Source organism: Rhopilema esculentum, chromosome 16 (genome assembly GCF_057945365.1).
Source record: "Rhopilema esculentum isolate cy_ngs chromosome 16, ASM5794536v1, whole genome shotgun sequence".
Classification (NCBI taxonomy): Eukaryota; Metazoa; Cnidaria; class Scyphozoa; order Rhizostomeae; family Rhizostomatidae; genus Rhopilema; species Rhopilema esculentum.
The window spans coordinates 7170043-7195413 of record NC_142830.1 but is presented as its reverse complement, the minus strand read 5'-3'; the positions used below and the strand labels follow the sequence as shown (position 1 = coordinate 7195413).

Below are 25371 nucleotides of genomic sequence, written 5' to 3'. Positions count from 1 at the left end.
TGATAAGTTATTACATTCTACAAAGTGAGTTTGAATAGTGCAAAATTATTTAGTGCACAATTTAGTAGAATAAGCCACCCTGTCCCTCCTCTTAGCATTTTCTGGGCCGTTTCTGTTGATGCCACTATCCCATGAGCCATTGCGACCCAACTCCAACAATCCCTATTGGAATTTTGGCGCCAATCTCAGAGCAAGGATGGTGGTTGTGAATTGAATGTTGCTCCTAAGCGTGACTTGGTAAATATCTTTCTGCAAGTATTCTTCTCTTTATTTTTACCAAAATTCAGCTGATTGTTTCATTCTTTTGAAAATATTTTATTCTCATTAATCTTCAGGTATTTCCAGCTTAAATGATCTCAGGACCGTATGCTATTTGGGCCTAAGGCTAGCTACCGGTAACATGTTGACAAACAGAATGCAATGATTTCTAGTTCTCGTATCATGATTTCTTTATTGATAAGCAGAAGGCAAGCTAGCTGGCATGAATTTCGAGTGTTTTCATTTTCAAAAAATGCCAAGCCTGGTAGTGATACATCAACTTTCGAGACGGAAAGTTTACATACATATCCATATAAATTTAATGCAGTTTACAGCAGTTTCCTGAAGTTATGTTGTTTAGATGTCGTACAACCTAATAATATCCACAATGCTCTGTTTCTTAGACTGTTAATTTTCATAAATACAATTACCACATCTTCATAAAACACTGGCAAAGTACAAAAAAGTATAGCTCATATTATAAAGGTTCAACTCAACAGTTGATTTTTGCAAATTAGTCATCAAAGCATTTTACGGTCAGAATAGTAAAATCAGACGAGGATTGCATTCATTTTTCATTCACTACATGTTTATAAAAAAATTATGTATGATTGATTGATCGATTAAAAGAAACAATTTATTTTCAGGCATTTTGATTTTAACCGTTCTGGTACTTGCATATCATTATGAGAAACAAAAAGCTACAGTCATTGACAGTTTTTGATGTTGGAAGAAAACATCATGTCTTAAAAGCTCAAGAGAATACAAAGAAAAGCCCGGTTAAAAGTGAGTTTTTTTCTAAATTGTCTTGATGCTGCTTGAAACTTTTTACAATAAAATAAGCTTTTAATTCCAAATTTATTTTTCCTTTTCAGTTTTTTGCTCATACTTCTTTTTTTGATTGAATTCTAGAGCCAAGTCCAAAATTTAAAAGAAAACTGAGCTTTCCTCCCAAAAAGCCTGGAATACTGAGTAACAAAAAGTTTTTCCTGGATCTTCAGGGATCTGCAAAAGCTTCAACAGTGAAAGATATAATTTTGCAACTTGGAGGGGTAAGTGTTTTTAGATTTTTTCTGAAAAAGGCTGTAGATAATGTGCTTTGTGAATAAAGGATAGGCCATTGTCACAGAAGTTCCATTCAACCCACCCAACAAAAATTTCACAGTCAAGCTTAAGATGTTACACAAGCCTCTGGACAATAATATAGGCTCACATTTTGTTTTTATCATAGATACTGGAAGAGTTTAACTCCAAGGAAGTTTACTGCATAGTGACAAATCGATTTACAATAGATGAGATTATACAACACAGGAATCAAAGTAAAAGTGGCACTCCAAGTCCTTTACCAGGGCCTGTTCCTAGTCCAGTATTTGCTCCAGTTCCAAGTCCATTGCAGCAACTGTAAGTATGAAATGGGTAAAGTTTCTTAGAAAGAAACCTTATTTAAAATCTGCACTGGTTTTACTGGGGTAAGGCTAAGGAATCTAGAACATTGCTGCCATGTCATGTTAGCCCCCATACAGGAGGTAAAAAGCCATATCATTGTAATAAGACTAGGACGAAAAAGATATTTTGGTATCCCTGTCAACATGAGAAGGCCATACTTTAGGTAAACTTCTGAAACAACCACAAAGCTCTGATAAAAAACTGCCACTTTTCAGATATATGGAGTTAATTTTTACCTTCACTAGATCTAGGTAATATACTGAACTGGATAGTTTTAGTGTCATTTTGCCCTTTGTGTCATTTATATTTGTGTCCCAGCATTGAAGACAGAAGCTGTGATATTGCTCTGTACATAGTTGCCACTTTTAAGCCGGTTTTCATGAGTTGTTTGTTTAGAATGCTTTGTTTTCTTTTGGCTTTGGCTTTCACTTCACCAATTTGTTTTTGTTGCCACAGATCTTCTAACAAGTGTCCACTCAATTCCCCACTCAGCACAGATTCCCCACAAACACAACAAAGGTAAAAATTTTATTTAATTCTGTTCCTGATTACCCAAGTATTAAAGATATATACAAAAATGAAAGTGATGGTTAATCTAATGACATTTTTTGCATGGGCTCTGACACAGGTTTGAAAGGGGGGGGGGGGGAGGAAAAGTTAATACCATAACACCCATAACAAAAAAAATTTGAAAAGCTCTATTTTTTTGCAAAAAACCATGGCCCCCATCCCCCAGCCCCACCATCAGAAACCCTGATTTGACAACTATTGTGTTCGAATATTTTTTAATTGGTTTTCATGTAAATCATATCATTCTTGTGATGTAGTAGATTACTCTGTTGCCTCTGGCCACAGATGGGCAGACATGTAGCGTTTTAAGCCCACTGCTTGGATGTTTCAATAGAGAGAAAAATTAATGGAAATCAGGTTAGTGGCCAGGAAGGCCTAGGTACCTAAAAGTGAGAGAAAAAATAAATTGTGTGAAATAGTAATCAACCATAATTAATTATTAGATAAACATTTTATCTGATAAATAATTAGATAAAAAAGTTTTGTCAATCTTGTCCTCCTGTTAACTTTTAGTATTCTATTTTCAGCTTGGACCCTAAAGGCCTCAGTGTAAGTAGTATACTTTTTTATGTGATAGATTTATATTGTAAGTGCCCTTTCTGAGAAAGTCCTATCAGGATTATTTGATCTGGAAAATTACAAAAGTGGCTTGCAGTTTAGAAATAGCCCATATTCTTACAGTTTATTTATTTAAAAAATTTAAAAAAAATGAAATATATTCAATATATTTCATGTTTTTTTAAAATTATTGTAATAAAATTGTGCTTTTCAAGATTTTTCAAACAGAGATTTTTGCAGTCTGTTATTTGCAGTATTTTTGTCTTGAACAGATCACAAGAGGAAAGTCACTTCTCAGTAAAGCTGTGAATGGAACACAGGTAATGACACCAAACATAAACGCTTTTGTAGGGCACCTGTAGATAATTTATTTCTATTCTTTTGAATCTTTAACTTCAATTTTTGGAATTGCTATGCCAGGAAATTATCTTTACTTCATTCTAATGATGCATTTGGTTTTGTGAAATTAGTTGCAAATTGTATGTGTTTTTATTTATTATTCATATAGAAACAAGGCTCATCAAACTTGCTGCAACTGGCTCAAAAATGGGGCACAAAAGTACTGCATTTGGAACGTATCCTTTTGTTTTGTTTTAATAGTAGTTATTACCATTGAATGTAAAGAATTTGTTTTCAGAGCTTATGTTAGATTTAAAAGTGATGAAAGTTGCAATTAGTTGTTGGCCTGGCCATTTGAGTAATAGCTCTTGCTCCCCACCAGGCTCCCCCCCCCCAATTGTTCGTGGATTTTGAAAAAGCTACTTGCCCTCCTTGAAAATTTTTCTTTTTTTATTCTTTTATATACCTATGAATAGCTAGTCTGGAATTTACTAGGAGAGCTGTTTACTATTCCCCTGCTGGCTAGGCCTTTTTTACCTTTTTATTTTCAAGTGATTTCTTCAATTTATATATGCCTTTACTTTCTCATTCTGAGAGTAATAGCAATCAATTTGACTTTGATCCATCTATTTAAAAGTTTCCATTAACTGTCATCAGAGTTTTTAAAATGGACCAAAGAAAAGAAAGTTGCAGAATTTCTACAGGTAGGAACTGGATTTGAGTATCTACAAAATGAAGTTTTTTCAATGGTTTATGTATTGAGAAAGTGAAATTGATTTTCCTGTCAATGCCTAGTCTATTTAGAGTTTAATCTTGTCAAGTCATACCTCGAAGGAGAGGGGGATAAGGTAATGGTCTGATGTTGCCAATTCCGATTTATCCAGGGTAAGACTTAGGTAGTTGAAGGAGAGGCCACGGTAGCAGGTTGCTCAACAAACTTCTATGGAATGCTCATGGCAAAAAGTCGATAAAAATATAGAAAATAAGGAACACAACACAGCAAGAACAAATAACAACAACACAAGTGAATTGAAGGCAGCCAATATTTTGTCCCTGCATACGAGGCTTCATCAGGGCAAAAAGCATCAGAGCTAAGACCAGAATACTGTAGGCAAATCCAACTGGATTCAAAAATCAGTCAAACTTATTGAAAGTTTGGCTTGTCTGGGTGCGACTTAACAGGATTCAACTGTACAATTTTGAACACAATACTCTCTTTCCATGTGACAAATGTGCAGCTCTTTTCAATTTTCTTTATTCATTTTGTTTCAACATTTTTAAGAAATTTTGTGGTTTGCAAACCTTAGTCAATTATTTATTCTCTTATTTTCTTCAGCCTCGGGACAGAAAATCCACAGAATCTAGTAGCTCGTCTGGCCATGGAAAAACGTCTACATTTAGAGGTAAGTTTAACGATTTTGTCTGAAATTGTGTCCTTTCAAATTGTTGATAAAGAGATACTTGTGACTAAAGTTTTCGAAGTTTTCAATGGTTCTTTGCCTAAGCTAGGACTTTTGGTAGTTAGCTGCACTGTCTACTGGGCATCTTTTGTAATCACTAGCTCTCTGGCCAAAACGATTTTATGACTTTCTGTAAATTCATTGCTTGATTTGTGAATATATTGCTAAGGAAAAGATGCGCTTTTCAGACTTAATAGTTATGTCTATCCAAGTGTATTTCTGTTGACTCAGTGTTACTCTTGTATTTGATAGAATGATTCAAAATGTTTTCTCTTGATAAGCTGTGACGCAATCGTGTACCTTTTTGTGTTCATTCTATCTCCAGTGAAAAAGCTCAAGTCACCGTTTATCAGAGTTGAAGACAAAACAAGGTACTTTGAAAGGTGTTTTATTTCTAAAGTAATTAAAGTTGTCATTTGTGCAGCGTTTATCAAGAAGAATACTTTCCAAATAATAATCAAAGGTTGATTGCTTAAATTTTCATACTTTTCTACGATTAAAGGGCATAAATGCTCTTTTGAAAGCAGATTTAAAAGCTACTTAAGCTTTTTTTATGCCTCGTTTATATATATTCTTTAAAAAAATTAAACGATGAATAACAATGTGAAATTTTTTATTCTCTTTCAATTTTGTATGTTTACCTTCCAGGAAATATCGGCCGTTTTTCTTGGAACTTGGAGAATGGCCTTCAATATTTTTTGAATCGAATTCGGGCAGTTGTCCGTTTGAAAAACCAACCGAGAAGCACGCCTTTGCTGAAACTGTTGTGCAAACCTCAGATAAGGAAACCAACGAAGATGGATCTTCCAAAAATATGAGGTATGGTTTTTTTACAAAGACATTTTTTCGACCCTTTCTTTGCATTAGCAATGTTGCTTGAAATGCCAACCGGCTGCTAGACCATTCAACGTACTACCAGAGACTATCGATGCAAAGATCTGCGGACGTACGCTACATGGACCGAGAGCATTTTCCTCTACCCTTTACAGGTGCGCAAGAAATCAGGTACAAGCCCTACGGACAAAAGACTATTGCCTGAAAGCTTATGGGATAAATACCAGCTGAGATATTTTCACTCGACCTACAATACGCAGCAGTGTAAAGGTCCATAAATGTAGGATAGAGTTTGCAAAAAAGGCTTTCATCACTTCGCTGTCAAGGAATGGCAATACTACTCGAAATTCGTGAGCTACCAAGAATAAATCGTTTTAAGAAACAACTTTAGACGTATGTAAGAGCTAAACTCTAAAACACAACTCCTTTGGAAGGTCATCAACGATTAGGTTTAAAAGCTATGTGTATCATTCTTAAGATTTATACATTGTAAGTAGTTTTTTATGCCTACATTATCAGAATAATCAATGTAATGATCAGAATGCCCAAATAAAATATAGTTCGGCCATAAGTCGAATTTACGGTGCCAACGTCAGGTAGAAAATTGCATTTGGTCTCAAAAGTTTTATCCGGGATCGTAGTTCAATCTCAGGTTTTAGTTTGCTGTTACTTTCATGTAATTTTTTGTTTTAAATAGTGAAAATGTCTCAGAAAAACAACAAGAGAAACCATTGGAGCCGCACGTAAAACGGATTGAAGCCAAGGAAGATGTCAGAAATGGTTACTGCGAATGTTGCTCTGTGCGATTTAATGATATATCCAAGGTATTACAAGTCAACCTTTTGGCATGATATTTTAGCTTTTTTATCTTTTGAATCCTGTATCCTATTAGCTATTTTAGAAATACCCTTTTGTAACTCTTATGTTGTGAAATGTGACGAAATGTGTGGATCATATTTCGTTGGTTTAAGAAGATAGCAAATATTTTTGGTGAGAAGTCGTAACAGAGCTCTAGTTTTGCTACATTCGCGCTGTTCGTCTGTTTTAATCTATTTCTAAATGAAATTTCAGAAAGCGCTTGAAAGCATTTGTAAGACTTTTCATAATTCTTACAGAGAACGCCTCGGCCTAGCTTCATATTTAAAGCGATTTAGCAGTTTTTTGTCCTTTAATTTCAGCACCTGAAGAGCGATCAACACCGTGCCTATGCTCGTAATGACAGCAATTATGCCGATCTCGACTCTGTTATCCAGCAAGGCTTCTCTTTTGATGACTTTCTCTCTGCTGTTCGTGATAAATACAAGGCTGCGGCCACTGTGCAACTGCATGCAGAAACAGAAAGGTGAGTTTATAGCTCTGTTGATTTTGGTTATATTCACACTTGCACATTGAGACTGATCGCGTGTCGATTGCTTAAAGAAAGTTCTGGATAAGATGTACTTTGTTCTTATATTGCTTGTGAATTATGAAGAGGTTGCCGTCTTTACTTGTAGTACACGTGTGTTGCCTATCCCAATACTTAGCTTTGTATTTTGTCGAAAGCCTCAAAATCTGTTAAATTTTCGGCATAACTTCTAACCAAGTATGGTTTCAGTTTTTTCAAAACCTATGATCTTTTCTAGCCCTTCACGTAAGAACATCATGGCAAAATCGTTAACCTGTGACCAGGTAGCAGAAATTGTTGATTCAATAAGTAGCCCCACTGATTGTGATGTGAATTTGAAGCCACAAGTGGATAACAAAGATACTGAACCAATAAAGAAAGACGGGTTCCTCATATCCTCCTCCAAAAAACTTGAGGTAAATTCTGAGTCACGAACTGCACTATGCTGTGAGTTATCGATGACAAAACAATGTGTTGTCAAGGAAGAATTAGCTATTTCGCAAAGCTCCGTTAAGGGGACAAAAAATGACCCTGCTGTTGTTAATGGAAGTAAAGAACTTGGTGACGAAGATGCTTATGAAAAAGAGCGATTAAACGAGAAATGTTTGACGAAAGAAGAGATTATGCCAACCACGGTGCCCCCTGCAGCACAGGCCCACACACTTGAAGATAAATTAGAAGGTGAAGCATCTTTCGCTGAATCACAAGTTAAAAAATGTGCCCAACAAATAATGTCAGTAAATGCAGAAGTGGAATCAGAATCAATTAGTGCGGAAGTCGGCTTGTCGCAGCTTGCAAGAAAGAATAATGGGAAATCTGTCACAGTAAATAGCTACCCAACGAAAGAGCCAGTTTGCGATTTCAATACCCGTTATACCAAACTTGAAATAGGTACTCCTTCTCTTCAAGTGAACAGCGATTCAATCAAAATGCGCATCATCTCTCCCCTTCCTTTAACACCTAACGAAAACACAAGAGAAATGGTAGATGAAGAGTCTAGAATGCCTTCAGATGAATTTGTTCAGTGTGGTTTTCCTGGAAAAGAGCTTTCTGCAGTTGAAGCTCTGAAAGATACGTTAAATAAAGAGAGCAACGAGCTTAAAAGCAATGTTTTTGTTGAAAGCATGGCTGTAGTTGCACCTTCAGATGATTCTAGGTTCCGCTCTTTACATCCACGAAGCTCACTCAAGAAAAGCAAAGACCAGGTTCTCAATTCGAAGAATGAAGTTCAATTAATTACATGCTTTGAAGAAAGTTCCCTTAACGATAGCAGAGATTCAAGAGATGACATTGAAGAGGGCGCCGATGACAAATCGGATAAGGGGTCTTGCTACAGTCCACCGGAAGCCAGAAAGTGTAGGTACAAAAATGTAGATTTGGAAGAAGAAAGTTTTTCAGAGAGCTCGACATCAGAAGTGTCCACTGATACTAGCAGCATAAGCAGTACAAGATGCACTGTGGGTGACAGTTCAGTTGGAAATGTCAGTGAGGTAGATCATGACACTGATAGTATGCCTGATATTTGTAAAGAAGACCACGATGTTGTATGTGCCACCAATGGTGACAGTTACAGTCAAGAAGAACATGTGGCAGCCAAAAATATTAACCAACATAAAGAACAAGAAATTACTGATAAAAATGTTGTAACCAAGAGAGATTCCATCCCTGGCCATTACGATGAATCTTCATATCAGATGCCAGTTGAAAGCAAAATTACTTCTCCAAAAGTGGATGAACTACAACCAAAAGTCCATGTTATCGACTCTGATAGAAAGACTGGTCTAATGTGTGATTCAGAGTCAAAGAATGTTAGCAAAAAGTGTTTTCCAGCTAGCCTTTCCACCAATAGGTTATGTCTAACAGCAGATAATGAAGTGTTTAACAGTCCATCAAAATGTCTCCCCCATTCACCAAGCCAAAAGTCTGCTATGGCTCGAGATGCTCTAGGTGAGTTATGCGTATTCTCCTCTCCTACTTCTGAAATGGCACTGAAGAACGAAGTTAATGATATTCTTGTTGGACTCGAATGGTCTTCAGAGAAGCAAATGGAATTGAATTGTGGACAGCATAGTGACTTTAAATCCAAGAAGTCTCTTATGGCATCGTTGATTCAAACTGAAAAACAAGGACAAAATTGTGGGAAAAAATGTGGTGTGAGCCCGATTCATCCAATAAAAGAGGACTTCAACCATCTTAATGAGGTTGTAAATTGCTCACCAAAGTCAAATGTAAACCATAACACTCAGAAAGGACTTGACGATACTTTAGTGGCATCACAGGAGTGTAGTGATGGCGACGAAGTATTTCTTGAAGAACCCATTGATAGTAAAGTTTTGTTGCAAGATATTGACCATCAAGATACGTTGTGTTCCGAGAAGAAAGCTGACAAGCCTGTTAATGAGATAATACCTTTGTCCCTTTTAGACCCCGAATTAATATCCCAACAACCAGGTGATGTATGTGAAGTTAGCAGTCCCACTATCAACCAAAGTCTAATGGAAAACCGAGTGCTCAAAAACCTGCTGCTTTCTAATCGGCTTGATTCAGACTGCAATTTGATAAATGACGTCAGCACTTTTCTTGATGACGATTTAAGAAAAGGTGTTACAATGCACGAGCGGTTGAAAATGAGGAAAAGAAACGCATCCTGCATTGCATCCATTTCCACCTCTGGTTTAGCTACTCCAAAGCAGCCAAGGAAAGATGACTTGAAAAAACAAAATTTGCAAAATCAGAGGAGAAGCAGTGAGAGCAAAGAGAACGTTGACAGCACAGGTCGAAGAAAGTTGCTGAAAAGATCTTCCACTGCTGATGCGTCGAGAAAAAGCAGATGTGGCTATTTTCGTGAAATATCTTCGGAAGATGAGGAGTATGTTCCAACTATGCATAACAAAGTCAGAAGGTTCTCTTCGACGCCAGCTAAAACCAGTCATGGCTACAATAGTAATGCTGTATGCGAAAAGCAGAAATCATTCACACAAAAGAGTAGAAATAAAAGAAGGTCCTCTTTGCGTTACCAACGGCAACAATGTACAACAGACTCAGACACAACTGACACGTGCTATTCTTCATCCCCAGATAGAAAACTTCGACCCCGTCCTTCCAGCGAGACGCCCGGGGGCTACACAAACGCGTCCTTCTCACTAAGAGTCAGCAATACTAGTTTGCTTGATTCATCCGATACGGCTGGTCTCAGCCCGGCAATGTCTTCAGCTGCGCGAGCACAGCGGTCGAATCACAAACCGGTGACCCGGGACACCCCAAATACAAGACTGAGTAGCCAGCAAAGAAAATCTAGCACAAAGCTATCATCTCCGAGGAGAAGTCGCAGGAGCTGTCTAAACTATGCTGATGACCCGTATTGGTTCATCGACTCTTAGGTGTTATAAATAGAGTTTTTAAAGGTTATTTGGCTTATTGGTATCTTATGACCCCTTGTCTGCTTGAGATTAGAGTATGGGAATACCTTGGTATCTTATTACCCCTTGTCTGCGTGAGATCTAAGTTTGCAATACGTATGGAAAGGTGAGGAAAACGTCTGTATTAATTAAACCCTGCTTTAGAATGAATAGCTAAACTATTCGATTTTCTAACAGAAATTAATCTAATCCGCATGAATCTACTAACTTAATCCGCATGAATCCACATTCTCCTCATGAACAAGAACCTAGAAGTCTGCACAACAAATGACCCGATTAGGCTATTTCTCATGAAGTCTTTCGATATTTTGCAGCAAATTTCCTGAAAGCTCGCCCAGAATAGTTTTCAGAGGAAGCTCATTCTTTCTACCTATGGTAACTTGTTCTCGTTTTCTAGCTTCCGTGATTATTTCCGTACTTGGCGTCCTTATTGGTAGCTTTTTTAAACCCCTCTTGCTTTTTAAATTTCAATTTTCCTCCCCACCCTTTTGTTAAGATAATTTTAAATTTTATGTGATAAAAACAACGATTCTCTTTCTAATAATTTATGAAACCATTTTTACTATGACATTAGTATCATATGTTTTTTCAAAACAAATTTTTATCTTTAGTTTTAATATTTTGATGTTCATTTGTAACAATATGTTTTAGTTCTATTCATGCACTGTTAAAAGTCCTTTCTTGACATCTTGTCTTGTGCATCCAGTGTCATGAATAGGGTTCATAGTCATACCCGCACTCATTAAGACAGAAAGTAAAAATGAATTCATAATGTAATAAATCATTCTAAAAAAAATTTGAACTTGATTAGGGATTTAGATTTCAACCCGTTTTAAGGATCAGTTTCCGCTCTTAAAAACATCGAAACCCTTACTGACCAAGATATTTTATTTTGTATCCGAATATTTCAGCACAGAAACATAATCCATTTGGCAGGCAGCATAGTTTCCAAGTAGATAACTGGTGACAATCAAATCGTATATCATTTTATTGTAAAAGTAACTTTCATCTAAAAATAAACAGCGAAGGTTCATTTAATTGAATAGACTCAATGAGGCCTATGAGTTTCTGGTGTAACATGCTTGGAGGGTAACTAAGAGGGGGGGGGGTAACTAAGCCTAATTTTGGACAGGGACGGGCCATTTTGGTTAAAAAAATCGACCTTCATAGTACAAGACCTTGCGAAAATCTCTTCTTAATGCTAATTTTACTAGCTGTTCCTGCGCCCGAAATTCATGAATGATCTGTTCTTATCTATTCCGATAACGATTCAAGACACCCTGCATAAATTGCTGATTCCTCAGTGAGGTTTCTAATACTCTTCATTTGGGAAATAAGACATGTTTGTGTCGCCATCAAGATTTAGTGAAATTGCCACTCTGAATGTTGGATTTTTGTAGCTTTTTCGAGAATCTTTCCTGCGGACTTTGAAAACTTTTCTCAGAAAACAAATATAACAGGGCAGGTTAGGGGTGGCATCAATTTCTTTAATTTCAATGGCCTGCTTTGCGTGTGAACATAGTTTAACCATGGTAAGATATACCTAGTTTTAAGGTGCAGTGATAACCATTTTGGGCAGTGGTAGAACGGTTTTGTGCGGTAATAAACAGTATAAGTGTGCAGTGATAAAACTGTATTTTATAGGAAGTGAGCAAATTTTCCGTATTTTACACAAACTTGGAAAGCCTAAAGATACACAGAGTCACAAAGAGAGAGGACAACAGTTCTAGGTGTAAGGAACATCGTGAAGTAAAGAAGTAGATTTAAACGTACAGAACTATGGCTAAAAATAATTAACTACTTTAAAACGAAAGATAATAACTGCAAAAATTATTCTGAAATGTTTTTTAAGCTAAGGGCGGGTTGGTAAAATTTGTCTGCTCGCTTCGCTAGCATGGGGATCTGCATTTTCCAGTTTTACCCCCAGGTGCCACTATTACCTCTGTGCCCTTGATGCCAGTACAATATAAGCATATTTCTGATGCAATATTAGCAAGTAATGAATAATCAAACAACTAAATTATGACAAAGTCAAATCTGCTTGCGAATCAATTCGGTAAAAATAAGCCGAACTTCATTCATGAATGACTTATCAATAGTGTAATCGGTCGACCGCTTGTATCATCAATTGCCTTAGACGAGATGTCAATCGTCATATCATAAATCATTAAAGGGTTGTTCTTCTAGCTACTAGATTAAATGGCGTAGTTAGCAGTGATCTGTGACGCAGGCTAGGCGTGGTCAGCAATGACTTATTAAGGTTCCCACCCAAAATTACCAATTTTTTTAAAAAGAGCAGTGATAAATTTTCCTTGAAATTAGGCGCGACCCAAGATGTTATCTTGTCGGAAAATCGTGGGCCTGACCACCCCCCCCCCCCCCCACCAAATGAAATCCTAAATTTCCGCCACTGTCACAAAAGTCTGTTACTGAAAAGTTGACAATAGCTATGTTGTGATTAGATGTAATAGAGCACATTAGAAGCGTCAGTTTTTCGCTATCAATTCAATTTCAAGTGAGCATGTCAAAGAGAAGCTTTGGCTTAACTTTTACACACATTGGAGGGTTTACACACAACTTTTATATCGTCAATATCTTTCATGTTTATTTGTTTAAGAATCTGGCAAGTGCCAGGCAGAGGAATAGAATTCAATTTTATCATTTCAAGGTTGACAGAGACTCAAGGAGAGGGGTTCTCTCCGTATTTTCAATTTCTAAAGTTTTTGTTTCATGCAATGCTTCATATCAGCCAAACAATTATTATCTGTCGTTGAAGAAGATTTTTTTACGAAGAAAATCTGCTTCCATATTAGCAGAATTTTTGTCAAAATGTTTTCTATATGTTGATAAATCCTAGTGAGAACATTTTAACTGGCTACATACCCACTGGCCCAGGACTTTTTTCATCACACTAACTAGTGGGCAAATACCCTTGCAGCCAATAGCTGCGCCCCACAGGAGGGACACGTCCCCCAGATCTCATCAGGATCAATTTTTTATTTTGTCTGAATTTTATAAGAAAATGTTTGGGGTGCGGTAATATTTTGGCAACATACTTTCTGTGATCTTATCCTATGACTTTCAAACTTAGTGCTCATTTTTCTCTTGTCAAATTCTTAATTGAATTGAATTCGAGAATCGAGATGCCAATCAACTACATCCGGGACATTTGTGAGGTAGGAAGGTTATGCTGCTTTCTCTACTGCCAGCGAGGAGATGAAGCCTTTATTGAGTTTACTGTTTGTTATCTTTGTGACGATTCCATGTAGTGGCGTTCCAGAAGGTAAGTTGGTTTTTTTATCTTTGTTTTCTTCAAAAGTAGTACTTTTCCAGTCACCTTTACGCATGAATCGACCCTGTGCTGTCGGGTTGACGATGGCTTTGTTTTTAGGCCATGTTGACATTTGACAATTCTTGATGATTGTTCTTTACAACATGCTTTTGGATTTTAGCAGATATTCAAGATCTTGTTATTGATAACAAATTACAACTTTACAAACTTTATGAATACATAGAGTTCCATTCTGCTATAAAAGGACCGTTAAACTGGGTATTTGCAAACTTAGTCCAGACCCGTACAGGCCGCAAAAGAAGCACCTTCGTGACTGCATGCTAATATCAAGTATGCCGTTTTACCAAACAATAAGGGCGATGGGAAGTTGAAACCGATCGTCCCTCAGTTCAATGCTATGGCAGCTTTTATCCTCCAGGTTTCAACCATGTCATCCTAAGAAAAAATTCATTGTAAAACGTTAAAAGCTTGCTTGTAACGCTTTGTTTAAATACATAAAACAATAGCTTTGTGCTTTTCAGTAATTTAAATGATCAAAACCTAGAGATATAGCAAGATGATGGATGATGGATTGTTGCTTATTATCTAAAAACAATAGCAATCTGCCAATTTTTATCATAGACGCTGGGGCTAGTACAAGTATGAAGCTAAAACCCTCTTGAAATAGATTTTATTTAAGTCATTATTCTCATCTTCCCCTAACTTCTCGCCCTTTTCCTCAATTTCCCTGTTCCTCACTTTTCCTTAATGAAAATGCACCACTCGCACCTTTGTAATGTGATATGTCATTATGCTTTGCTAATAAATTTAAGCCTTAACCAGGAGTGATGATATCTTATCTGCAATGCAATTTGTCAAAAACACTGCAAAGTAATATTTTCCCCTCTGTTTTTACATAATCTTCTAAGATTTGTATGCTGTTTAACGGGAGAATGGAAAATGCATATTGATGCCAATTTGTTTAAAACTTTTAAAGTATCATGATTTGTGTTGTTTTTCTGCTTTACTTGCTAGAAGAAACCCCCAGAAAATTTTAGTTTACCTCAATATATAAACAAGCATTGTTTTGGTTTATCACCACCTTTCCTTTTTGTAGGTGTCATTGAATGTTCTCACTTGGATAAAAATGATAAACACTGCACTATAAATTCTGGACCTGGAAAAATATGTAACCATACAAAAAGCTGTGAGCATGGAAGTGGCTGTTTTGCCCTGTGGAAAAACTCATCTGGTGAAGTGATTTATGAAAAGAAAGGATGTTGGCCGATTAGAAGTTGTCATGATAAAAGAGATATTCCAGAAGATTGTATTGGGACTTACAACCCTAACAGTAATCTATATTTTTGCTGTTGCACTGGTCACCTTTGCAATGCAAATATCAGCAACATTACAAGATTGAAGTCTGAACATCCAGGTGTGCCTTTTTGTTATTTCAATCATTGCTACATAATTTTTTTGAAAAATATTACTTTCAGTGATTTGATCTCAAAGCTTTATATATTTATAACAGTTTGCTTTCTATTATTCTTTTCAGTATCCCCATTAAGCAAAGATGATGTCCCAAGTAGAAAGGAAGATCCAGAATATTTGCCAAAGTCTCTTTTGTATTACATTCTGGTACCGGGCTTTGGGTTTTGTGTAGTCATTGCCGTTATTATTTATTTATGGAGGAGACACAAGAGAAGTTTGATAGGACGACAGATGAGGCTGCCGGCCTACTCACCTCCTCCCTCCCCTGCGATTGGTTCACACCCAGTGCAGCTCGAAACGATGATTGCCCAAGGACAATTTGGATCTGTGTATAAAGCGAAATCAATTGATAAGACTGTTGCTGTGAAGGTTTTCGCTCAGCAAGAGCATGCTTCATGGGTAACAGAAAAAGAAATTTATACAAAGTATGATATGTCTCATTGTGGAATTTTGAAGTTCATTGGCATTGATAAAAGGAAGCACAATATTGGATTCCAATACTGGATTATTACTGAATACCATATGTATGGCTCATTGTCTGACTACCTGAAAAACAATGTCCTCAGTTGGGAGCAGTTGTACAGAATGCTTCTAAGTATGGTCAATGGACTAGCCTTCCTTCATTCAGATGCCCCAAACAGTGTTTTGCCAAAGCCTGCTATCGCACATTGCGACTTCAAAAGCCGTAATGTTCTTGTCAAATCTGACCTTACTTGTTGCATTGGTGATTTTGGTCTTGCAATTGTGTGTAAAGCTTGCATGGACCAGAATGAGTTGAGACCACAGGTAATTAGTTTATATGCTCAATGATATTATTGTAGTTGGGCAGTACTGGTATGGACTAACTATATTTCTATTTACTCCTCTTCTAGTTTCACCTATTTGTCATTGTTATACATTCAACAATAGGTAGGATCCCCTTTGGTGCCAATTGTTTGTATTTTTGTACTGTGATTTAGATTGATAAGTAGGCTCTTCAAGCACAAGTAGAAATGGTACAAAGGGTGCAGAGCTGATTTGTAAGAGGTTCATTTGTGCCAAGGGAAGGAAAAGAGGAAGGAAAAGAAAAAACAAGAAGTGAGAGGTAAAGCCAGGGGCACACTTGAGCTGATAGCTCAGAATGTGCACACACTGTGAGGAAATGTTCACTAATACGCAAAATCATTCAACATGTTGAATATCCTGTACCAATGGCAAGGGTGATGAAAATCTCATAACAGGTAACAACACACTTGAGAAAACAGCTTAGGCCAACAGTCTTGAGTGAAGCTCAGCGCAGTTGATAGCTCAAGTGTTCCAGGCTTAAGCAAGGGTTAAAATCCTTGTTGATTTTTTGACATTAAATGAAATTAATCAATAAAAATGATTTGAAAGCATCTATAAAATCTCAAGTTTTTATGTTGGAAAGAAAAACAAAAAGGTTTGAAGACACGAGAATTATAAATATGTGTAATTTATATAAATTCATCCATCTTCTCAACTGCCCATAAATTCCAACAAGATCATTTTGGATAGAAGTACTTGACCATGTCTTCCTACTGAGATACATGAATTTTGAACTTAAAACTGAAAAAGACTTCAGTTTTTTTGGTGTCACATGAAGTCTTATTGCAGTTGAAGCCTTAAGTTAGAGCAAGTTACAGTATCCCAAATGAGTATAAGATCAATATGGTAACAAATATTGTTTAGGTTTCATTGACAGCATAAAGCCAAGATAATTGGTAATTAACTGCCTCTCTTGAGGCACTGCTAAAAAGGAATATTTTTCACCACTATCCTAGGATTCTGTGAAATTTATTCCTGGTGAACTAACTTACTTTAGTGAAAATATGTTTAAAAAATATTTTCTTTGATTTTATATGCTAACCTTTAAAAATAGTTAATTTCTAAAATTATCTTTAGAAAAGGGTCCTAGCAGTTTCTCATGAAAATTTCTCAAGTTCTGATCCCTAAATTTTTGTAATTATAAAGATGTTTGCAAGTTGTTTACATATGTGTTTACAAAATTTTTATTCTGTTGTTGTTATGTTATTTTACTGTTGCATAATTCAATTCATTTGTCTTAAAAGTTGTTGTTTAATTGAGGAAAGGGCAATTGGCTCGATAGCTTTTCTGAGCTTTTTCCAAGCTTTTCTGAGCTTTTTTACCATTAGTATATTGTAATTAACTTGAATATGAATTGAATTAACTTGAATTGAATGTGTATTATTATTCAGTTCCAAGGTTGGCCTACTCTCTATAGGCTTTGGTCATTTAATGAATCTTAGAACACTATGATAATTATATGTATTCAAAATGCTGGCTAACACTGGTAAGATGCCATAAAAAGATCTATATCTATATATAAATATCTATATTTAAATATCTATTCCAGATTGTGTTGTGTATTCTGACTTAACAGTGCTTGATGTGCAAAAACACAGAGCAGAAGCATTGATATAATGGAAGATAGGCTAGAAATGAGACATGTTCTCTGTTACTCCGAGTTTCGTGCTTGCGCATTCATCAGACAGACCATAATTATAGTCTGTATGATGAGTGCACAAGCACAAAACTCGGAGTAGCAGAGAAGATGTCTCATTTCTACCCTATCTTCTATTATATATAAATATCTATATATAAATATCTATCTGATTTAGGTTGGTACCAAAAGATATATGGCACCAGAAGTCCTTGATGGAGCAATCACATTCCAACGGGAATCATTCATGAGGATAGATATCTATGCTCTTTCTTTGGTGATGTGGGAAATGGTGTCCAGATGCACTGCTACTGATAGTGAGTTTTTATTTTTCAACTTTTTTCAAAATGTTGAGTCCAAAGATCTGAACTAACTTGGTAGTGGATTATTCTGTCTGTAATTGTGTCCTCCATTGTATCACTGTCATTGATGCCCTGAATTGTCTTTGTATCCACTGTCACCTAACCAATCATACCATGCTTTTGTTCCTATTTTTTCAATCAATTTCAAACAATTGTATAAATGCTTTTTTAATTGTTTTCAAATCATACAACTGTTTACTTTAATTCAGAATGACTCTTAACACTGGAAGGTCAATGCCTGACCAATTCATGGAATCACCAAGCTCTGTCATTTTGCTATTCATATCATCAAGATTTAAATCACAATCTTTTAACATAGGTCAAAAGTGCTTAGTTTATCAAATGCCAGTTTTTTGCTCTTCACTCTCAAATCAAACATTTGTAGCATTCTATGGTTCTCTGTGTATCCACACAGTTTTGTATTCTATGAATAGACATATAAAGATGTGGCATAAAGATGTCCCATAACAATCTTTTTACTGGCTTAATGTTTTCTGCACATTAGATAAGATCGTAAAAGTTACTGAACCTACACATGCCTTCACTTTCTAATTGCTCTAAAAGTATTAACTTTACACAGATATGTTGTGGTGGATCATCTAGAAACTAGTAGCATAAGTCAACGTGGATTTTCAATCAGGCAGGGCTAAAATTTTGTTTGGAAAACAGATATAAAATATCTCTTTGTCAAAATTCATGGAAAAGTGTAACATGCTGGTGATGAGGCTTCCACATAATGACAATTTGATAACCATCAAGCCAAAAAATGCACATATTTAAATTTGTCAAGTAAATACGGCCCAGCAAGAGGAGTAAACATAACGTTGGAAATAAAACCTCATAGATTTTGTTTTCATTTATTTGAGACTTTATTTGATTTGAGACATGAAACTTTAACAGAAACATGTTACATATTAGACACAGAGCGAAGGGTGTTGACAAGTAGTGAGAATCCAGACAATTCTGAATTTCATTGTAAGTTGATATTAATTTTTCTTGATTAAAAATATTTGGAATACTATTTATTGGATTAAGCATTTGCTTTGTATATACATGTTTTTATAATGTACTAAGTGACTATCTTTAGTGCAGGTTTTGAGTGGAATTTGCATATGTACTTTCAGTATAGATATTATTAAGTCATTAACCAGAGTGGCCGTCCTTATGATTTTACATGTAGGCAAAGTTTTGATTTTTATTCCACAAAGGTGTATTTCCCGAATACAAGCTTCCATTTGAAGAAGAGGTTGGTCTGCATCCATCAATTGAAGCAATGCAAGATGTTGTTGTTGACAAGAAGCTGCGTCCTAAAATCCGTGGGGAATGGAGGGCACACAAGGTGATTTTGTCCACTTTTGAGCAGTTTTTCACAAATACTGAAATTTTGAAGGCTCTTCTACAACCTGCATGCTTTGCGACTATATTTTCAAAACTGGCCTAATATCATACTGCATGAAAATACAAAACATAATCAATTTCTCAAGGCAGGTGCTGTTAAGCATACTGGTTGAGCAAGAGCCTTTAATTATTTTAAGCGAAACACCAATTCTGTAAGGAAACAGTTTTACCAGCTGTTGACACATAGATTTCAGTGTCGGATTCCAATTGAATAAAGGCACACAATTTACTTCATAAAGCCTGATGAAAGCAAGATGTCCCTCTTGAAGAACCAAGCCACATAACCTAAAATATATTAAAAGGTGATGTTTACACATTCAAGCCCATCACATAATGTAAAATTATATAATAAAGGAAAACCACAAAAGCAACATGTCACAGCATTGCATGAATTACTGTTGTAAAGATGTGCTATTCTTGTGGAGTGCAGACCAGCTGGCTTTCATTTTTAAATAAAGGTGACAGTTTTTCTCCTGAGGTCACATTTGAGTTGAAATTGCTGAGTGGGTAAGCTTGGTTCTTTTTCAGTCTTTTTAGGAACACAATCTTCAGAGCATCAGAATACAGCATATGGAGTCTTTACGTGATTAGTCTAGCTGTTTTTTACAGATAGCTACAAATATTTAGATAGACCTGCAGTTTCGGTGATCGTTACATTTATCCAATAAGATCAGCTGCGTTTGTTATGGTATAGGGTGTCATAAAAGTTAGAGCAATGTAAGGAGTCAATAGAACGGCTGTCGCCATCCGGCAAAACCTCTAGAACGACGAGCAAGTAGCAGACGATAAAAACTCCCCCCCCCCCACTTATTTAGAAAACCATTAAGTCTTTGAAAGAAACACCTAAGAATTTAAGAACCTATTGTATGTCTTTTTTGTATTGAGGACATTTTTAAGTCTGGGGGGTATATAAAGTTCGCAATATAACAGGTATCTTTTTGAAATTCTGCATGTTGACCAAGGACAATTTTCAGTTGTGCTTAGCGTGTTGAGCTACACATGCCCATTGAAGACTGTATTGTTAATTTCTGTTAATGTAAGTACCTTTTTACAAGATATGTTTACTCTTTTCTCCCCCAAATACACACAAGGAATATAGCCTTTCGAAAAAGAGCCTTGAACCTGAAATAACCATATGTGTCTTTAAATTCAAAACCAAAAACAGCCTGGCTTTTGAAATTATGTATTTTTCTTTGCGGGGTTAACTGTTTTAAAGGCGCAATAGCCAGATTGACCACAAGGTCTTTCTGCATTGGAAGTGTGTCCACAATAGGGACATTTACACTTTGACTTTGTAAAAAATTAGGTCTACCTGTGAATGTGTTTTTGAAAACGGCTAAAATTCTGTCTAGATGTATTTAATAATATGTTGCTTAGTGTTTCTATTTTAAGAACAAAGCAAACAAGTTCTAATGTCGTGCAAATTCCTACAGGGTATAGGTGTTATGTGCGAGTGTATGGAAGACTGTTGGGACCCCGATGCAGATGCCCGTATCACAGTCCACTGCGTGTTCGAGCGGCTCATTCAACTTAATCAGGCGACAGAAATGGGGAACATAGCAAACATGTCGGCGTCAAGTAATGACGATTTAGCTTCTAGTGGAATTTCATTGTGGAGTCTGTCCGAAGGAAAGGAATCAACTTGCTAGCCAACACTTTTGTTGCATTTTTACCAATTATTAGATGAAATATTGCCTAACGGCTTGACAATTTATAGTCTCCTTTCGGCCGTCGAGTAGGTGATCTGTCAAAAATCGAGAAGTTGGACTACGTGGACGGCAATAAGGTATGACGGATACAAAAAAGGAGGCTGGCAGAAATTTGAATGCAAGTGTTAAGGATATCACTGTGTTTGCTCAAGATAGTGGATCTCCAAGGGATAGTATCGTCCTATGCCAGTTTGAAGGGTTGGTGAGCAGATTGTGTGTTCTAATGTGGTTCATTTTAAAAACAGCTCATGCCGCTTCGAATAACGTATTCGGGCGATGATCGCGAGAACATTTTTGGGTTTTCGTGATGTTTTAGGCAACTTATAATTGCTGGTTTTCTTAGATATTATTTCAATAATCGACCTGTTTATTCAAGCATCTTATGGCGGTGATATACACGAAGATGGAGAATGACCCTCGCCTTAAAGCAACTTTACTTTTTTTATGTAAATTTCACTTTGTTGATGTTTTTTTCTACATTTGTATTAGAGCTTGTCATTTTAAAATCGTGTAATCTTATTTAATTTTATTTACCTAGGCTTTTAAGTGTCTGAATTAACTGACAACGCCACTTTTTTCCAAAAAAATTGCCCTCGATCCAAACCATTTTTTAACTTCCATGACCGAAGCCTGATTCCCTTTAAAGGACCTTTTTCGAGTAACATGATGGTTCTAAACCAGTCCACATTGCGTCTGCTGTCAGATTTGTTCTATTTAAACGCATACTGTGTCGCGTTTTTCAATCATCCCCCACCTCCCCCCCCCCTCCCCCGAAAGAAACTGTAATTAGCAGACTAGGATTAAGATAATGCTCTCGACATCCCTTTTTCCTTCTACAACTTTTATCACATGTTACTATGTATTATGAGCTATGCTTTTTCTTTAATTGAATTTCTCTATTAAGCATCTGTAAATATTATTTTTATCGTTTTAACTTTGATTTTCATTGTTATAGGTTTTCTAGATTTAGCTAGTGTCAAATAGCCAATTCAAAATCAACTTAATCAATCATTTAGAACAACAATTGAGGGTCTAGCCTTTATAAAGCTAGCTAGCTATTATCAATCCTTAGTCAGTTGCACCCCAGTTCAACTTCAAATTTGTCCTTTAGTAGAACATTAAACAGGAACTACTAATTCTTAGGCATTCGAATACCATCATGTTGTATGATAACTTTACATATCATGTTTATTTGGAATGGCTACTATCAGCCATGTAGTCGTCCCCAAAGTCAGCTTTCGGTTACACTTAGGTTTGGCTCCTTTGGTTTTAGAAATAAAGTCAGAAATGAGTTGTTCTAGAGGTTATTGCTCTCTGGTCAATTTCATTTAAAAGATGCAAGCGCTTTAGATTATTACTTGTACGCTAAATAATTTATTGTCGAAAAGATATAAGCGCCCAGAGCAAGTCCCCAATGCTTGAAGGTCACAACTAGTAGCGTAGTGTAGATAAGGCAAGAGGGAGCGGACGTGTTCCAAAGGGTGTGACCCCATTTTCCCTTGCTCAACTCTCCTTTGCATCCCCAATCCTGCCACCCTGGCTATGCTACTGCTCATAACCTCTATTAAAGAAGGATATTTTCAGAGGCAGATCACGACTACCGTTTGCAACTATCAGACTTGGGGGTGTACCAGAGCACCCAGATTTGATTAACCAACAGTGGCTACAACCTTAAAATCTTATTAACTATGTTTTATTTTCTATATCCTATTAGACATTTCTCGTATTTCAAACGCATTTATGTAGATAGGAATTAGCTGTGTAATGTGTATAATAGTATTGTGGCATCATGTTGTTTTGTGCGTCTTAAATAAACGGTTAACTGATTGCTTGATTATTTACCCTTAGTGTATCTGTTCAAAGATATGTATCTTGTATTTAAGTCGGTTGTTGCATGATTCAGGATTCAAAATCTCAGCCTATACTTCATGTTTGTGACGTCTGTTTTTTAGGCCAAGCAAAAAGTTTGGGCTAAGAAAATGTATTTTGGTTCTGCTGGTGTAGCCAGTTAGTATCTTGTTAGTTTTCCTATAGATAGGGCCGACGCTAGACATTGTGCTCAAGGGGGATGCTCCGGTCTTATTTACGGATAATTTTTTTGTAAACCGTTTTTGTCGACGAGGCACCCTTGCATGGCAAACAACTCCTCGTTTTTGCAACGGATTTTTTAAAGGGTGGTATCACATCCCAACGTCCCACCGCTGTTTTAAGATGTGGGAAGTATATTTTTATCCCTTGTGTCTTAAGTTCTAGGCCATCATGTTCTTGGCTTTTACAAAATTTCGTTGTTCTCAGTATTATCACGATTTGATAGTTTCTTGATTTTTTTGCTTCGAATACTGAAGCTTCCTAATTTTTATCTGACTGTCCATTACTCATTTCTTATAGCCAGTTTCTTATAAAAAAATTGATCGTATTGCAGGGACGCTTAACTTTTCAGATGGAAAGCCCCTTGTTGCTCAAAATGTACGAAACCTTTAATGTGCCATTATCAATTTGACAGACATTTTTAGAAAAGATTAGCAACAGTTGAAATCTTCCCAATTGTTACAAGATGTCGGTTAAGATAGCGCTTTCAGTTTATAATTCATAATCCATGCAGAAGAAGGAAACATACCGTAATGCCTCGAGCAAGCGCCTCCTCGAATAAGCGCCCACCCTAGAGGTGAAGTTATTGAATAAGCGCCCCATGCTAATAAGCGCCCAACCCTCCAATAAGCGCCAATCCTTCAACCTTCAGAAATATGCGCTTATTCGAATTTTCAACGAAAACATAATTGGAAAGCAATTCGACAAGACAGATTAATGAACAACATAATTTGCACCCAAATCTACTTTTCAGATAAGCGCACCCTCGATTAAGTGCCTCCCTCGAATAAGCACCCACCCTGGAGCCTCAAAAATTAAATAAGCACCCGGGCGCTTATTCAAGGCATTACGGTACATTAACGGAAGCTAAAGTGCATGGTCAGGCTGAATCAAGATTTGATGGAATCATTTGATCGTGTTTATAAACCGCAGAAAGCTTAATGGTTGATATAAAAACATGTTGGACACGAAAGATTTCAGTGCAGACAAAGGAAAGGAATGATGAAATTTTTGAACTGGGAAAAAATAAAATTTGGCATTTGAATGAACCCTTTCGTTTTGTGAGTTTTGAGCTGCATTTATATTCAAGCTAGAATTTTTTAAGCGCTGCCAAAATATTTGATGTTTTTATATTAGCTGATAACAAACAAAACGTACAAACTTTCCCGTTGCCTTTTAAACTACTTTTAACAATCATCTAAAAGTCATGTTGTACTCTTCCACATTTCTTTTCCTTTTTTCCACTTTTGCTCAAAGTATACTTAATAACAATGTTGATGGTCTCATTGTTACGTTTATTCGATTTCATAAGGGCGGCAACGTTTTCGCTCGGTGCTCTGTGGTTTCTTTGCGCATATCAAGTACATTTTCCCTATCTGTTCAGGAAGCCTAGTCATAATTTCATGAACCTAGTGATAAAAAATTGGGTGGCAATAAGATATGGCCTCTGTTTTTCGCACTATCACGGTGCTGACAAAATCCGGAGAACCACTTATGTTCTGTGCAGCATTCTAAGGCTACAAGGTCCTTAAAAAGTGGGTACAACCACAGCTGAAAACTGAGAGAAAGCAAAAGAGAAAGCTCACTGGAAACAAAGCAACCCTCGTTTCAATATGTAGAGCACTTCTTGTTTTAAAAGTTTTTTGGGGCAGATTTTGAAAGTTTTTGCTCATATGCCGGAGAAAGAACTAACCTTTTTTCTAGAATCTTGCATTAGCTTTGTTCCTTATAACAAGGACGTTATCTGAAAATTATTCAGCACAGGCATTGAAGTTGTAGCAATAATGCTGCTTTAATTTTACGTTGACTGTTGCAAGGCTGTGAGTGCAAAAGCCAGATTTATGATGTCCATTAAAGAACACAAGCCTCAAATTCGTCAAATAATTAAGGGCAAATTAAGTACAGGCTGCGGAAATGTAGTTTGTTATTCTATCTCCAGGAAGAGCGTCATTAAAGATGTATCTTTCATGACAATATAGGGTGTGTATTTTTGCAAATAATATTAGAAAATAATAACCAGCATTACAGTTGTCAAATAATGTTGTGTAGTTAATATTGTCTCCTTTTGATACACACTAATGGTTTAAGAACAAAGTATTAACACAAAGTTTTAGAAACTTTGAAGCAGAAAAATTTAGCTTTAATATTCTGGTTCTTCTAAAAGGAGGTAAATCACACACTTCACATTTGATTCTAATACTTTGGTGAAAGTTATAGAAAGGAAAGAAGAAAAATATTTGGTGAAAGCAGCTTTGTTTTATTATGTGAGATAACTCTAATATCTATTTACAGATTCAGTATCATTATTTACAAATACAAAACA

At 36.3% G+C, this 25371-nt stretch overlaps 2 protein-coding genes across 3 annotated transcripts; both read left to right on the top strand.

Moving 5' to 3' along the window:
* Positions 1-122: 122 nt before the first annotated feature.
* LOC135682881 (uncharacterized) lies at positions 123-10916 on the top strand. The gene is made up of 15 exons (XM_065197961.2): positions 123-237; positions 906-1044; positions 1171-1310; positions 1490-1659; positions 2161-2223; positions 2802-2823; positions 3105-3152; positions 3341-3407; positions 3829-3875; positions 4508-4574; positions 4957-5002; positions 5280-5450; positions 6163-6289; positions 6644-6807; positions 7088-10916. Exons 2-15 carry the CDS (start codon positions 945-947, stop codon positions 10227-10229), a joined length of 4374 nt encoding a protein of 1457 aa, XP_065054033.2. The 5' UTR covers positions 123-237; positions 906-944; the 3' UTR covers positions 10230-10916.
* Positions 10917-13398: 2482 nt separating this feature from the next.
* On the top strand, positions 13399-22882 carry LOC135682883 (activin receptor type-2A). Of its 2 annotated transcripts, XM_065197966.2 has the most exons (7): positions 13399-13551; positions 14657-14974; positions 15095-15816; positions 17670-17808; positions 18772-18828; positions 19062-19192; positions 20685-22882. In XM_065197966.2, exons 1-7 carry the CDS (start codon positions 13485-13487, stop codon positions 20898-20900), a joined length of 1650 nt encoding a protein of 549 aa, XP_065054038.1. In that variant the 5' UTR covers positions 13399-13484; the 3' UTR covers positions 20901-22882. The 2 variants fall into 2 exon arrangements, with proteins under 2 accessions (XP_065054038.1, XP_065054039.1); XM_065197967.2 differs by lacking the exon at positions 18772-18828.
* Positions 22883-25371: the final 2489 nt, after the last annotated feature.

What these genes read in the sequence shown, in the direction of transcription:
- LOC135682883 (XM_065197966.2), top strand. Translation starts at nt 13,485, where the DNA reads ATGAAGCCTTTATTGAGTTTACTGTTTGTTATCTTTGTGACGATTCCA. An exon ending in AGACAATTCTGAATTTCATT is followed by an intron (nt 18,829 to 19,061) that starts GTAAGTTGATAT and finishes TATTCCACAAAG; the next exon opens with GTGTATTTCCCGAATACAAG. An exon ending in GGGAATGGAGGGCACACAAG is followed by an intron (nt 19,193 to 20,684) that starts GTGATTTTGTCC and finishes AAATTCCTACAG; the next exon opens with GGTATAGGTGTTATGTGCGA.
- LOC135682881 (XM_065197961.2), top strand. Translation starts at nt 945, where the DNA reads ATGAGAAACAAAAAGCTACAGTCATTGACAGTTTTTGATGTTGGAAGA. An exon ending in CCAAGTCCATTGCAGCAACT is followed by an intron (nt 1,660 to 2,160) that starts GTAAGTATGAAA and finishes TTGTTGCCACAG; the next exon opens with ATCTTCTAACAAGTGTCCAC. An exon ending in CTGCATGCAGAAACAGAAAG is followed by an intron (nt 6,808 to 7,087) that starts GTGAGTTTATAG and finishes GATCTTTTCTAG; the next exon opens with CCCTTCACGTAAGAACATCA.